Below are 15,472 nucleotides of genomic sequence, written 5' to 3'. Positions count from 1 at the left end.
TCAAATAATTTATCAATATTCTTAATTTTTTAAGTATTATTTTCTTTTTTACATGATTCCTACTTGAAACCTCCACAGGATGATAAAAAATAATGTAGATTATTTAGTTTTCTATATAAATTTTATTAGTTTACCATCTGGGGCTGTTTGTCCTTTGAGTTCCTGGTTAATCACAACAGGTAACCAGGACAGCCCAGCCTTACAAACTGCAGCAGAGGTGGGGGAATGAAAATTGATAAAAATGCAACTAAATGGAATGAAATTAGAAAGCTGGGACCCTCGCTTGTATTTTTATTCTCTAGGGTTTATATTCTGAAACATTTGGGCAGCTAATCTCAACTTTCAAGACCAGTGGAAATTATTTGAGTCTGTAAATGTTTGTACGACTCCTATGATTGCTGAACATGGTCTGTCTGAGCTGGCAACCCTCAACTGTATTTTTATCCTCTAGGGTCCATTTTCAGAAGTATTTGGGCACTTAACCTCAACTTTCAACAGACTAGTGGAAGTTATTGTAGTCTTTAAGTATTTGTTTGACTCCTGTGATGGCTTAGCAGGGTATCTTTCTCTGGCTGTTAATGCAGAGTCAACAGGAAGCTTTGGAACAACAAGGGAAGCTACAAGGAGCTGTTATGCCTACATGTGGCAGTCCCTGTATAAAATATGTATATTTTGTATCATTCCTATGTACAAATTTGCTTAATATTATATAGCTCACCACTGACTGCATTAACACACACACACACACACACACACACACACACACACACACACACACACACACACACACACACATACATAAGTTAACAAGTTGAATTCAATAGATAAAAGTTATTGGTGAATTTAAGATTAATGAGAGAATGATCAACAGATATATATGTGAAATTTATATATATATATATATTTACAATTTTAATTTTATACATCCCCTGTGCTGGACTCAACAAGAGGACTAATAAATAAAGACTGTTGTAGATGATTATAATGATGAAAACTTGAAATGGAAACTAGATAATGTACAAATGATAATGAAAGCTTGATATAGAAGCTAAGTGATAAATGATGAAAAAAAAAAGATTATAATAATGAGAAAAGAAAAAAAAAGATAAATAGGTAAAGGAAAATATGAAAAGGAAAGTAAATGATGATGAAAACTGGAAAAATATAAACCAAACAATGACAATAATAATGAAAACTTGAAAAAAAAATGACACTAAACTAAAATGACAAATAAAAAATACACACTAAACTAAAATGACAAATAAAAAATAAAAATAAATAAATAAACTAAACAACACATACAAAACAACACACACACACACACACACACACACACACACACACACACACACACACACACACACACACAGACAAACCCACCAAACACACCACCACCACCACCACCACTACCACCTACTTCACATCACTAGCTCCTGTTCATCTCAGTGACAAGGATGTGGAGGAGGTGGAGGTGGTCTGGGCCAAGGAGGGGTGTTAGGTGCTGGCTGAGGGAGGATAGCGCCTCGGTATCCCCACCCTGACATGCCAGGACCAGCGACTGCAGCAGCACCACCAGCTCTGCATCATCATAGGGTACTGAGGGAGAGAAAAGAAAAGAAAACGGAACTGTAGGGTATTGAGACGATGAAAATCAAATGGAAACAAAAGAAAATGGGCAGTAAAAGTACATACAGGAAGAAATGGAAGTTGGATAGAGTTTATTGACACTGTAGAGTGGTGAGGCAAGGAAAAACATAAGAAAATACACATTAGAAATACATACAAGTAGAAATAGGAGGGAAATGCAAAAGAGAACAGAAGATAACAAGTATTAGAGGAACATACAGGTTGAGTTGGAAGTAAGACAGTATTTATTGACGTTGTAAAGTGCTGGGGCTGAGAAAACAAAATAAAACAGACATTAGAGGTATGACACAGAGAGAAATGGAAGAAATACAAAGAAAATCAAAGAGAGAAACAACACTAACAGGAAAATATCACACATACAGGAGAAAAGAAGGAACAAATAGGAAAAAAGGAAAAAAATAAGATAAAAAACAAAAAAAACAAAGACCAAACAGCAAATTAGGTAAAACAACAACAACAACAACAACAACAACAACAACAACACCTTACCATCTGGCTTCTGCATGTCAGGTGTGGCCCAGGAATACTTCTCCAGCAGGCGGGCATGTGCTGGGTTGGTCTGCTGTGGGAGGGGCTGCAGGGTCAACAGAATTAGCAGGGAGGAAATCTCACATCTGCAGAAACCAGAAAAATAAAAATAAATAAATAAATGAAGTAACAGTAATAGTGTGTATGTATGTATGAAAAGAGAGAGAGAGTGAGAGAGAGAGAGAGAGAGAGAGAGAGAGAGAGAGAGAGAGAGAGAGAGAGAGAGAGAGAGAGAGAGAGAGAGAGAGAGAGAGAGAGAGAGAGAGAGAGAGAGAGAGAGAGAGAGAGAGAGAGAGAGAGAGAGAGAGAGAGTAACTCACTTTGCCAAGATGTCCTTATGGGCGTGAGTGAGAGGCTTCCCTGCTGTCTCAGTGATCAGTTTGGTGATCTGGGTAAACATCATCAGTGCTCCATGGAGGTCCCCTGAAACAAAGCACAGAAAAAAAAAGAGAGAGAGAGAGAGAGAGAGAGAGAGAGAGAGAGAGAGAGAGAGAGAGAGAGAGAGAGAGAGAGAGAGAGAGAGAGAGAGAGAGAGAGAGAGAGAGAGAGAGAGAGAGAGAGAGAGAGAGAGAGACTAATATAACAATGATTTCACCACACACACACACACACACACACACACACACACACACACACACACACACACACACACACACACACACACACACACATTCCACCACAAAAAAACACAACACACAAACAACTTTACCAAACAAAAACACCACTGACAATTATAAACAAAAGACTGAAAACAAACAACAGCAAAAAAAAAAAAAAGAAAAAAAAAAGAAAACAAGCCACAAAAATAAAGATGAAAAAAGAACTTAAAAAAAAAAAAAATATCCAACACTCTTTTCTCTTTATAAATAAAAAAAAAAAACGAACTTTGAGAGACACTGAGAAAATTTGACACAGTATAACACTCACCTAGTTCAACCTTACAGGAGGCGATGTAGCTGAGGCAAGTGAGGTGGTGGAAGGGCGAAGCGGTGTGGAAGTCTGCCGCCATGCACAGCCACGTCAGGGCCTCGGATGGCTTGCCCAGTGAACGCAGGGCCTGTCCGGGCGACCAAAACAAGGTGCAGTAAATTGAGGAAGGGAATAAAATGTAAAATCATAAAGGAATGGTGAGGAAAGAGGAAAAATGTAAACAACTGTAAAAAAAATGTAAAAGAGAAAATATGTGAAAAACACTAAAAAAATATATATAAGATAAAAAGTAAGAAAATTGTAAAAGAATACTGTAAAAAGAGAGAATAATAGAGAGAGAGAGAGAGAGAGAGAGAGAGAGAGAGAGAGAGAGAGAGAGAGAGAGAGAGAGAGAGAGAGAGAGAGAGAGAGAGAGAGAACCATCCAAGACTGACCTGGCCTAACTCAACGGCCAAGGATGCTGCCAGTGCCGGCTTGCCCTGCTCCATGTACAGCTGGATGGCGTGTTGGAAGCAGCTGATGGCCGTCATGAGGTGCTCGTTGAAGCTTGGGCAGTGCAGCTGGTGGTTCACGGTCTCTGCCTGAAGGAACCGAACCAACAGGAAATTAGTAGTGGTACTCTGGTTGGTTTATTATTTATTATTATTATTTTTTGGCTATTTCACTGATTATTTGTTTGTTTTTGGTTAGGTTACATTTTTTTTCTTTTTTTGTTAGTTTCTGTTTTTTTTTTTATTGTTCACTGTTTTTTTTTTTTTTTTTTTTTTGTCAGTAAATGGCTGTTGTTCTCTGATCAGTTTACAGTTTTTTTGGGATGCAAGTCTGAGGCTAAATTAACCATCGCTCACAGAAAATGGTCGCTCTCTGGTCACTCTACTGTCTTCCTCTTAAGGTCGTGGTGAAGGTACGAAGAATAGTTATGATGGAACTCACCTCTTATTCTCTCATTAATTTTTTTAGGCATGGAAGTGTGAGTGTAAACCATCATTAATAGAAAATCGCTGTTCTTTGGTTATTTTGCTGTTTTTAGCCTGTGTGCATCTCAGTGGGGTTTTTTATTTATTTTTTTTTTTGTATTGGATTTTTGTTGCCCTTAGCTGGTGTCCCTCCTACAAATCTTCCATCTTCCAGTTTATGAAGCATTGACAGTAGTTATGGCAGAAAATACCTCTTGTTCTTAGATTAATTTACTGTTTTTGTTACGAGATGTGAAGGTTTGAGGCTCAGTCTTACGTCTTTCTGTTCAGGTCTCAGTGGAATGTGAAAAAATAGGCGAGTTTGTACAGCAGTAAAAATTGGGAACAGTTCCATATTTAGAGAGATGAACAGAAAAAAAAAAAGAACATAAAATAACAGTAGCTTCAGACATAGAGAGAAAAACTGAGTATGAAAAACAAAATAAAGGAAATAAGAAAGAAAGAATATTAGCACATAAACATCAAAACAAAACACTACACAATACAACACAAGTCTCAATCACTGTCGCACACACAAGCATACAAACACCCACCTTGAGGAAGTACCGTGCCGCCTGCGTCACTGCCGACACTTCTGTTGACGCATTGAGCAGAGTTTGTTCACACTTCGCCACTGCCACACAGCAGAGGCCAGCCTGTGCCCATGCCTCGCCCTCACTCAGTTCCCGTGCAAGCTGGCCTGAGGGGGGAATCATTAATTACCCCTTTGAATAATATTTGGTACATCTTCATTGAATTACTAACCACTATGAGTCATATTTTATTGTTCTTTAGTCACTTTCAAATATTATACTGATTAGAAAAGTGCAAAATTAATTAATTTCTATCCTTTTCTTTCTTGTACATGCTTATGAAGTTTTGTACATTATTTATGGTGCTGCTGTTCTTGCATATTGCAGTGAGAGGGTTAAGGTGCTAATAAGAATGTAAGAAAATATGAAAATAATGGAAGATGCAAGCCACAGATGCCCCTTTAGCACTTATACCCCCAAAAAACTTCTTTCTCTCATACACCAGAAAAAAACACTGAAAAACACTAAAAAGAAAAATAAATCTTTCACTTTCACCTAAAATAAAGAAAAAAACTATATTTCTAATCTCACCACTACAAAACAATACTTCAGAACTCAAATCCTCTCGTGACAGTCTTGCGAATATGATAACTAAACCCACCATTACAAAGCTGAAGTGTCTGTCTGTCTGTCTGTACTCACCAAATTCATCGCTAGCCTCGGCAACATTAGGTTTGCGCAGGAAGCGTCTGGAAGAGTGAAGAATTGATTAGGTCTCTCTTTTAGTGTATGTGTGATTACAAATTGTGGTAATGGTGATACTTGTAGTAGTAGTAGTAGTAGTAGTAGTAGTAGTAGTAGTAGTAGTAGTAGTAGTAGTAGTAGTAGTGGTGGTGGTGGTGGTGGTGGTGGTAGTAAAGTATTAGTATTGGTAGTAGGAGGCGGTGGTGATGGTGGTTATGGTAACACTAGTAGGCGAGGTAGTAACAATTGTAGTTGTATAACAGTACTGGCGATAGTAACAGCAGTAGCATAGGTAGCAACAATATCAATTCAAACAAATACATTTATACATACATAACTAAATCTAACTAGACGATCAAGGTGGTTACTAACACAACACTAAACAAACCCAGCAGTCCTTACTTCTTTAACTTGGAGGAAATACCGCGATATTGCACCAAAAACCCTCCTGTCCCTGCACCAGCCTCCATTGTTCCAGTAATATTGGTCTATTTAAATATATAGCAACCTTCAACTATTATTATCGAAAGATTTCTATTAATCATTATGTAAATCTTAAGAATCGATGGTCATGCTTGATAATTTTAGTGAAATTGTAAAGTTTTCATGTTATTATTGTGTTTTTAGGAGAGTTTATGATGTGATATTTGGTTTTTGATGTAAATAAACTTCTTTTCTTTTTATTTTACCAGCTTTCCCAATTAAAAGGAAGAAGATAGTTGGAATTAGAATTTAAGGTGGATATTTTATAATCAATCATATCATGGAGATATTATGACACAATAAATCACATTAATCATAATATAAAAACCAAGATTAAGATGTAAACAGAGCCACAGTGTAGCCAACTAAAACAAATAACTCACTAACACTTCACAAAAATATAACACTTCACTATAGAAAAATATCTATACAAAACTATTCTATAATTAAATTGAACTTAAAAAATAAAATAAACACTACTAACAACGCATTATTATAAGTCTCATTCATCACAATGAGAAGCGAGAAGTTGGCAGTACTGCAGAGGAGAACCACGAGAGGAGTGAGAAAGACGTGCACATGTAAGTGCGTGTGTTAAGGCCTCCAGTGGTATTAGAAAAAGAGGAAACATGTCTAGTGCCTTGAAATCATACGTGGAGAAGTACCTGTTGAATCCTGGAGCGTCATTTAATGTAGATGATGACGGGAATGAAGGTGAGTGTTTATTTACCTATGCATGTTTACCCGCTCTGTTTACTTGTTTGTGTCTTTCTACGATACTCTTTGATTCTAGTCTGAATGTTTGTGTTTAATTGTTTGTTTTTATCTAATCGTATTTCTACAGGATTGAATCAAGTTCGTAATATCGCGTCTTTTTTAAATTAATTTGCCCTATTTACAAAGCTTTGGGTGCTCCTTTCACACACAGCTTCGTCAGTCACTGAATTCCTGTGGCTGTTTGCTCTTACAGGAAAACACATCTTACGTCACTTGTCTTCGCTTATTCTATATTTTTTTTTATTTATTATTTATTTTTGGTATAATTTCGTACATATTCCTCTTAGTGTTGAGTGTTGTGTTTACCTGCCCTTGTTTTTGTTATGTTGCTACTTTTCTCTGCTTAGCTAAAACTTATGCACTGTTCTCTTCTCTCCCTCATCATATTTTATTTTCAAGCTGGTAAATGCTAATGATGTCTTCAGCTACAATGCACCTTGATCTTCGCCAAAGTTGAGAACCGATTTTTGTGTTTGCATGTTTTTGTTTAGCTGTTTGTGTTTGTCCATTTCCATTTTTCCTGTTTGCATTGTACCCTTCCTTTTTTTTTCTCTCTCTTATTTTGTTTACTGTTCTTATTGTCATTGCATTCACCTGTTCTTGTCTATCTGCTTATATTTTTGTTGGATTGAGCTAAGTTTGTCTATATATTTTCCTGCATGTTTTGTTTTAAATGGTGTATATTGTTGTTTTTACCACAGTTTATTTATAAGCTTTTAGAACCGTCTTATTTTATATCTATCTTATTATTGCTATTTAATTTCATGTTCCCTACAAAAACAGGTGGTCACATTTTATAATTATATCAGTGACCAGCATCCTTCAGGTACTCATTATGGTGTAAGTTTGTTTGTTTTTTATTTATTTATCTTATTTATACATTTTATTTTACATACGGTGGCTATTATTCCTCTGGTGTTGGGAGTAATAGAATTTATTAGCTTATCTTCCTTGCATGTTTTTGTGTCAGTATTCTCTACGGCACAGTCATCTCTGGAAATCGATAGAATTTTGCGTATTTATAATAACAGTTGCATCTATAGTCTTCAGTGCATGGAGACACACCCTTCTTGTTCCTGCCGATGTTTATCACTGAGGCGGTGTAGAGATTAACATGAGAGACACTGCAAATCTCAGTCTGTGCACATGCGGCGACAGTTTACTGCAGAACGATCCTTTTATTTCCGATGAGACGTGTTTTGATTAGTTTGGCTGAATATTACTTGAATTCGCTTTCATCTCTCACTCAAACATCGCGGCGGTCAGAGACAAAACCACGTGAATTTTCCACCATCAAAGGTTACAAAGAAAAGGATGAAGCCGTGTTGGCAACATTTGTCTCTCCATTTCTGTTTACGCGTGATCAAAGGACATGTGGAAACTGATCGAGAAATGAAGCTGTGAGCAAGTTGGCAGCATGGACTGAGAGACACTTCAATTATGCATGGCAGCACTTGACTGGAATAGTTACTGTAAGTTTTATTAATACTACAACCATTACTATTACTATTACTACTACTGCTAATTACTGAACCCAATGATCTCGGCCTTCCAGAAACTAAAGCCCAGGTTGTGGACTCGCTGTTGGATGAGGAGAGGGTGGATGTTAGACAGCAACCCCTCAGTAAGCTAAGGGCCAGGCGGGCTGCTCTTGAGGCTGAAAAGGATCCACGCTACAAGGGCAAGAAAGTTCTGAGGAAGGACTTGAAGAAGGATAATGAGGTTGACTTTGATCCAGAACTTGCTAAATTTTGCATCATGGAAGGAAGTGAAGATGATGATGAGGAAGGAGAAGAGGAGGAAGATGGTGATGAAGAAGAAGAGGAGGAAGAGGAGGAGGAACAGAGTGATGATGAAAATAATGATAAACTGTCAAGGAAAATGAAAAAGCTTGGAACGAATGAATTTGAGGAAGAGGAAGATGGGGAGGATGAGGATGATGAGGGAAGCAGTGAGGAAAATGAAGAGGTGAAGAAGCTTTATCAGGATCTTCAGAGGAAACAGGAAGGTGTCACGTAAGTGTCCTTGTTGTTACTTCATTCATTCCTCACTAAGTTTCCTCATTCCTCACACAAGTTTTCACATCATTACCACATTGATTTGTCACTTAAGTTTTCTCATTCCTCACAAAGTTTCCTCACACATAAATTTTCTCATGGTTAACACATTCATTCCTCACATTCATTCACCTACTACCACAACTACTACTATTTACAGTCACCACTACTGTCCATAGGCTCATTTTACACTAATCTTTGAAAACACAAGACTGTCGTGTATATAAGAACATGGACAGAACAAAGATATGTGCATAATTCAAAACTTCTTTCTCACATTCCACAGATTTATTGACGATGGCGACTTTAGCAAATTTGCCGATGATGTGGATGAGGAGGAAGATGATGATGATGAGGAGGAGGAGGAGGAGGAAGAGGATGAGGGTGTACAGGAAGATATGGATATGGAAGACACACAGCAGAAGGAAGGACCACTGAGGAAGTTCCGACAAGAGGACTCATCGGAGGAGGTGAAGAGAGGACAGGCCGTGAAGAACCAGCTAGGTAATGTGGTGGGAATGGCATGACTTTTCAGAATAATGTGCTCAGTCTGGTTAGTTTGTGTGCACTATTGAGAGAACTCCAATCTGGTATGAGAAATGGAGAAAAGCTGAAAGTGGGTGAAATATTTTGACAGCATGGCAAATGAAACTTATACGAGTACATCCTCAGTTTTGCATTTTCTTCGCTCAAGGTTATACCAGGTTGAAGTTTTTTGAGTAGTACATTAACTTATGGATTTGAATGAGTTTAACTTGTTGGTTGTTTTCTTGATTTGTTACTGTTTTATTATTTATGCTGGAAATGACATGACCTTTAAAAATATCACATCTAGTTCAATTAATTTGCATGTACATTAATTTACTTTGAATCAGTCTAACTTTTTGTTGTTTTTCTTTGTTCATTACTTGTTTGATATCCTTATTTTTTATTGTGTCAGGTTTGATATGAATGAATCTCTCCCATTCTTTGCAATCATAGACAATCTCTTCACTGTTGTTCATTATTCTCATGTTTTCCTCCACACACTGTCTCTAGTCCTTCTTTAATCTTGTACTGGTATTTCAACTACTTTCCAACTCCCACAGTCTCGTCTCTCCTGACATGTCCATACCACCTCAGCCTACACCTTCTCACCACATTCACTAGCTGTTAATCACACCAGTGCTTCCTTGAGTGTAGGAAACCTTTACAAGTTATGGGTTATTCAATATAACTTCACACAGCACACCACTCACTAACCTGTACCTCCACCTATGTCTCCAGGAATATACGACTCCCTGTTTGAGGGACGTATTTGTATGCAGAAGGTGGTGGTGGCATCCAATCAGCTACCTCAGCATGACACGTACAAACTTTTTTTGAGGGAACAAGACCCAAATTACCTGAAAAACTTGACTGCAGCGAGAGTGGCCAGCAAAAAACTCCTTGATTCACTGCTTCAGATACAGGTGAGGAGGTGACCTGTGTGTGTTGGGCTTTACTGGTCTGGTTGAGATGTGTATAAGGGTTTGGGTCTAGTACTGAATAATGTAATGAAAGATAGGAAGGAGGAAGAGAAGGAGGGTATTCATTTGATGTGGGTTGCCGGAAACTCCTTGATTCTCAGTTTTTATGATCCTAGTGAAAGTAATGTGAGTTTTGGGCAAGTACTATGTAATATAATGATAAATAAATGGGCAATAGAGAACATTCATTTTATCATAGTAGTAACAGGTGTTTCAATATACACTTACGATTCGTGTTTAATAAGTAACAATAGATGTCTCGTAACTGACTCAGGATTTTGTGACTAATTTTTCTTGTCACTCAGTCATCATGTAATATTAATCCTAGTCAGCATTTCCAGGAGGTTTTTAATTTTTTTTTGTCTCTCAGTTATCATTAATCCCAGTCACTACCTGCAGGAGCTTCTGTTGCGGCAATACCCGGAGACCAACCACATTGTTACCGGCAAGGCAGCCAAGGACACGGGCACTGAGAGGTAGGTGTGGTCCTGCATTCCTTCTCTCCTTTATCCTGCATTTCCATCTCCACCACTTTGCTTGTCTAGAAAGAAAGGAAGGATCAACTCTATCACCCTTATATAGAAAGAAAGAAGAGACAAAAACTCATCTCTATTTCCATTTGAATCTCCATCAGAACACCTTGAAAGAAAAATCAAACCATATCTTTCATCTCACTTATAAACAAAAACATTGACTCTAACTCTGCCTCTCCCAGTAATGAAGAGATAACCAGCAGTGAGGAGGAGGAGCAGCAACAGCAGAGTGTGGCAGCAGCAGGGGAAGGTTTCAAGGGAGTGAAGCGTAAAATGAAAGTAGAGGAGTATGAGGAAGTGCTGAGCAAGAGACATGCAGCAGTGTTGCCATTCCGGGACCAAACCATCAACAAGTAAGGGAGTAGGAATTGATTGGACTTGAATTACTGAAATATTAAAGCTGTTATGTGTTTAGTTTAGTGGCCACAAGATTATGCCTTTCCTCCAGGGGCTGATGGGGCTGAGAGTGTGAATGATGTGTGTGTGTGTGTGTGTGTGTGTGTGTGTGGTACTTTGTCTGGGCTACCCTGTGTAGGATTGCCAGCTTGGTATATAGATAGATTGATAGATACACAACTTTTGCCCCCAAAAGAGAAGAGAAAGTACTCCTGCCCTCATTTTATGGGAATCAGCCACACAGCTTGGAAATAAGATATGCTTGATAGCAAAATAAAACTATTATTATTGCTATTATTATTATTATTGTTGAGACATTTTGGACAAGTGGAGGAAGGTGTAAGGAAAAATGGGAGTGACAAGGAAAGTTTGCTAAAGATAAGCTTAACTTGTCACTCCTGTTTTTCCTTACACCTTCCTCCATTATCATTATTACTATATAGATGATAATTATTCCCACAGATGGTACGAGAAGACAAGGTTACTCTCCAGCCACAGTGCACGAGGCAACAGGTTCAGCGGCTTTGAGACCTCGGCCCTGCAGCAGCTCCACAACATCCTGGCCAACAGAGAGCCGCTGGTCCGTCGCACCCAGATGACCGGTACCACCCGCGGCGCCACCTACCATGTGTTGGGCCGCCACAGGGAGTCCACCAAGGTTTGTGTTCTGCCTTGTGTGCTGCTTGTGAACTCTGACCTAACTAACTTAATCTAATCTACCCCAACTAATGTAACTTAATCTAAACTAACCTAATTTTACTGTACTGTACTTTTCATCTTACTATATCTTGCCTTATTTTGTCTTGCCTAACTTCACCATATCTCACTTTATCTTATCTTAATCTAACCAAACTTCACTGTACTGTACCTTAATTTACCTTACTGAATATGGATACAGTAGCAAGGTTTGTCCATCCACATCCCATAGGTGGAGGACGTGGAGTATGATTCAGAGATATTCGATGACACTGACTTTTACACGCGGTCGCTGGAGGAGGTGCTGAAGGCCAAGGTGTCTCTGTCGGATAACATGACGGATGTGTCCCGCAAGTGGATTGAGATACAGAACCTGCGGCGGAAGGCAAAGAAGAAGGTGGACAAGAAGGCAAGCAAAGGAAGGAAGCTTAGATATGAAGTAAGTCTTTTGTTTCATGTCTTTGTTTTGTTTTGTTTTGTACATCTTATTCATTAGTATCAGTTTTACCATGCTGTCTCTTGGCCTGTACTTTTAAATATAGGTTTATAATATATGTCTTTTAGAATCAGTACAAAGGAGAATGACTAAAAGGATACAGGGGATGAGGGGTCTTCCTCACTAAAGGATACTGGAGCTTTTAGATTTACACTCCTCAGAGAGGCATAGGTTAAGAGAGGATCTGATAGAGGCCTTTAAGTGGTATAGGGGATGTGATAAGGATGATGTAAGCAAAATTCTCAGGATCAGTAATCAAGAACAAGATTTAAAAAAAAGAGATAGGAAGGAATTTGTTCTCAGATAGAGTGGTATATGAATGCAGTGTACTCAGTAATCAAGTTGTTACTGCTGTGTTATTAGGGAGCTTCAAAAAAAGGTTAGACAAATGTATGGATGGTGGTGATAGTGGAAATAGGTACGTATCTTTGATATAATGACTGCCATTTGTAGGCCTGATGGCTTCTTGCAGCTTCACTTATTTTCTTATGTCTTTATGTTCTTTAATGCTTTGTAATCTTGCAAGGGTGTAAGGCAAAGAAAGTTGGCAAGAAGACAAGCAAGGTTAGGAAGATTAGAAGTAAGTCTGCCTCAGAAACTTTGATACAAACACAGATACAAATATTGACGGTAACCATTAAGAGCGAGTTCTTAAGAGGACATGAACCTGTGGACTTACATATGTTGGTCTCCCCCAGGTGATGAGTAAGCTGCAGCAGTACATGGCACCCTCACACTCTCCTCAGATGGACGACAGTGCCATCAACACCCTCTTCGCCTCACTATTTGGCAAGTCATTACAGAAGCAGAGGTTGCCCAAGACTCAGTGATAGGGTTAGCAGTCTGTATCTTATCATTATATTGTTGTGTACTTCTTGTATTATTCTTGTTTTATTCCTCTCTGGTGTTGTGTTTGGTAGTTGTAAGTGGTTGTAGTGTGGTGGTGATGGTGGTGGTGGTGATGTAAGAAAGTTAGTGGTTTGTAGTGTGGTATTGGTGGTGCTGGTGGTGTGAGGAAGTTGGTGTATTGTCTTCCACTTATGTTTTGGGTGGTAATTCATTAGTATTCAACAGTCTTTACTTTCAATATGTTCCTTCAGACTACTAGTAGATTTACACACACACACACACACACACACAATAGCAAAGTTACAAAAATAATTAAGTGATAAAGAAGCAAATAAATAAATAGATTAATATATAAAGTTACATAGCATCCAATAGTTGTCCCATTAATGTCTTGAGAGAGAGAGAGAGAGAGAGAGTCCACTGTTCACCAAAAATTTTATTTCCCTTGTGAGTAAAAATTAATAATTCATTGCTTGATTTACTCAGTTTTGGAGTGTAATCAATACCGAATTACTCGATTTGCACAAAGTACGCCATGTTAACAATCTTGTCACCTTATGTAAGTTATGATTATTATTATTGACTAGAAACTTTAAAAAAAAATCATAAATCTGATATAGTATAGCTAGATAGGACATGGCAGTTATGAAAAGACAAATATATCGATTTCACACAAGTTATGATAATGATTATTTGCTAGAAACTGTACAAATTCATAAATAAAAAGAGAATCATGATATAGTATTGGTAGACAGGGCGTGGTAATTATGAAATGTTACTTTGTGGTCCATGAAAAAAAGAAAAGAAAAATGTTGCTGACCCAAATAGATTTTTATAACACGAGAGATAAGATTACACAGAGGTGTAAAGGAGCAAGGGAAGGGTGTTATATCTATTTTATTTATTCATTTATTAATTATATTTCATTACCTCTGGTTCCATTCAGTCATTTATCATATATTGCACATGGATATTTTCTTTCTACATGATTACGTACAATATTTCTCTCTCTCTCTCTCTCTCTCTCTCTCTCTCTCTCTCTCTCTCTCTCTCTCTCTCTCTCTCTCTCTCCACACACACATGAGCAAGTGTGCATCAGTATGGGTAGGATGGAGGTGGCGGTAACCAGCTGATAGTTAAGTAAGAGGTAATAACTAAATAAGTAAATGAACTAACTTATTAATTTATATGTCCAAGCAAATATTTTTTTAAATGAACTAACTTATTAATTTCTATGTCCAAGCAATTTTTTTTTTTCTATCGTATGCCCTGAAAGTTAACAAATAACGGCCACACCAGTAAAAGATTTGAAACAAAAATCATATAAGTGAGGAGTGGGTGGAATCATACAAGGCAAGAATACATCATCATGTATGCGTTGCTCTCTTACCCAAGGCTACAGAGATGATTAGCCCGGGTTATCAAGAGTTTCTCCTGACAGTAATGTTGATATTTTGTTAGGGTTAACACTAGAACCGTAAAAAGAAAAAAAAGAAATAACAAAAATAAATAAATAAAATAAAATAAAATAAAATATCCGTGTAGCTTTAATTAGAGCATTTGAAAGTAGTGGAGGTGCGGCGCGGGAGTATTGCAGGATGTCTGAAATCGTGCCGTAAAAAAAATAAATACATTTCTTTGTGTGTCCGAGGCTTCCTTTGAATGTTAACAAAGGACGATGACGTCAGTAAAGGGATTAATACATGAATCATATAAGGACTGATTGCAATACTGAAGCAATAATAATAAAGAAAGAGTACAATGCGCCCCGTCAGTTAGCGCGGCCAGTCGGTGATCTGTTGTGGCGATCAGCTGATGGCGGCACAGGCACTGTAGGCCTGGAAGTGCCGCCTGTAGCTCACATTGGCACTCTGTCTTAACGGTGGCTGCCTCAGTGCATCTTGTATCCCCACAGGCCGCCACCGTCACCGTCACTGCTACCGTGACCGGCTGATGGGCTCTATAAGGCTCATCAAGGGGCAGGCTGTCATCCAATGGTGAAGGCTGTGTGTGTGTTTGTGTGTGTGTGTCCTTACCTACTTGTTCTTAGCTTATTGTTCATACCTAATTCGGTTAATCATACCAATAACTGCACCTCACTGATCTGCATTTTTTTTTTTGTATATATATGAATAGGATTTATACCCTATTTAACATCGTGGCGATTTGAGTGGACTGGCGGCTTCTGGCCAGGTTTGGTTTGGTTTGGATTGTTTGGTTAGATTTGATTATTAGGTTAATTTTGGTTAAGTTAAGTTTGGTTAGGTTAAGTTATTAAGTTATTAATTTATTTGTTGAGGCTAGGAAAAAAAAGTTGTGAAAAGGATGGGGACAGTGCC

At 38.1% G+C, this 15,472-nt stretch overlaps 3 protein-coding genes across 6 annotated transcripts in view; 2 read left to right on the top strand and 1 right to left on the bottom strand.

Annotated features, from left to right (window-relative positions):
- Window positions 1-99: 99 nt before the first annotated feature.
- LOC135091041 (40-kDa huntingtin-associated protein-like) lies at window positions 100-5,851 on the bottom strand. 2 transcript variants are annotated; one of them, XM_063988368.1, is made up of 9 exons: window positions 5,741-5,851; window positions 5,297-5,343; window positions 4,616-4,761; window positions 3,540-3,686; window positions 3,103-3,232; window positions 2,496-2,598; window positions 2,137-2,261; window positions 1,418-1,596; window positions 100-206 (listed from the first exon to the last, which is right to left on the bottom strand). In XM_063988368.1, the coding sequence occupies exons 1-8, from the start codon at window positions 5,806-5,808 to the stop codon at window positions 1,427-1,429; spliced, it is 936 nt and encodes a 311-aa protein (XP_063844438.1). In that variant the 5' UTR covers window positions 5,809-5,851; the 3' UTR covers window positions 100-206; window positions 1,418-1,426. The 2 variants fall into 2 exon arrangements, with proteins under 2 accessions (XP_063844438.1, XP_063844437.1); XM_063988367.1 differs by having other exon boundaries at window positions 100-1,596.
- A 495-nt stretch (window positions 5,852-6,346) lies between these two features.
- On the top strand, window positions 6,347-13,165 carry LOC135091038 (protein AATF-like). The gene is made up of 9 exons (XM_063988361.1): window positions 6,347-6,535; window positions 8,154-8,613; window positions 8,942-9,159; window positions 9,922-10,106; window positions 10,563-10,639; window positions 10,879-11,049; window positions 11,555-11,750; window positions 12,021-12,227; window positions 12,983-13,165. Exons 1-9 carry the CDS (start codon window positions 6,451-6,453, stop codon window positions 13,112-13,114), a joined length of 1,731 nt encoding a protein of 576 aa, XP_063844431.1. The 5' UTR covers window positions 6,347-6,450; the 3' UTR covers window positions 13,115-13,165.
- A 1,567-nt stretch (window positions 13,166-14,732) lies between these two features.
- LOC135091043 (post-GPI attachment to proteins factor 2-like) overlaps window positions 14,733-15,472 on the top strand; it is an 8,688-nt gene continuing 7,948 nt past the window's right edge. Inside the window, exon 1 of one of the 3 annotated variants that reach the window (XM_063988372.1) lies at window positions 14,733-15,130. In XM_063988372.1, the coding sequence (XP_063844442.1) occupies window positions 15,128-15,130 (3 nt within the window). In that variant the 5' untranslated portion in view covers window positions 14,733-15,127. The remainder of the gene's footprint in view (window positions 15,131-15,472) is intronic. The other 2 variants (XM_063988371.1, XM_063988370.1) reach the window with 2 other exon arrangements.

This window comes from Scylla paramamosain, chromosome 36 (assembly GCF_035594125.1).
Source record: "Scylla paramamosain isolate STU-SP2022 chromosome 36, ASM3559412v1, whole genome shotgun sequence".
NCBI classification, from domain to species: domain Eukaryota; kingdom Metazoa; phylum Arthropoda; class Malacostraca; order Decapoda; family Portunidae; genus Scylla; species Scylla paramamosain.
This window is presented reverse-complemented; position numbering and strand designations above follow the sequence as displayed.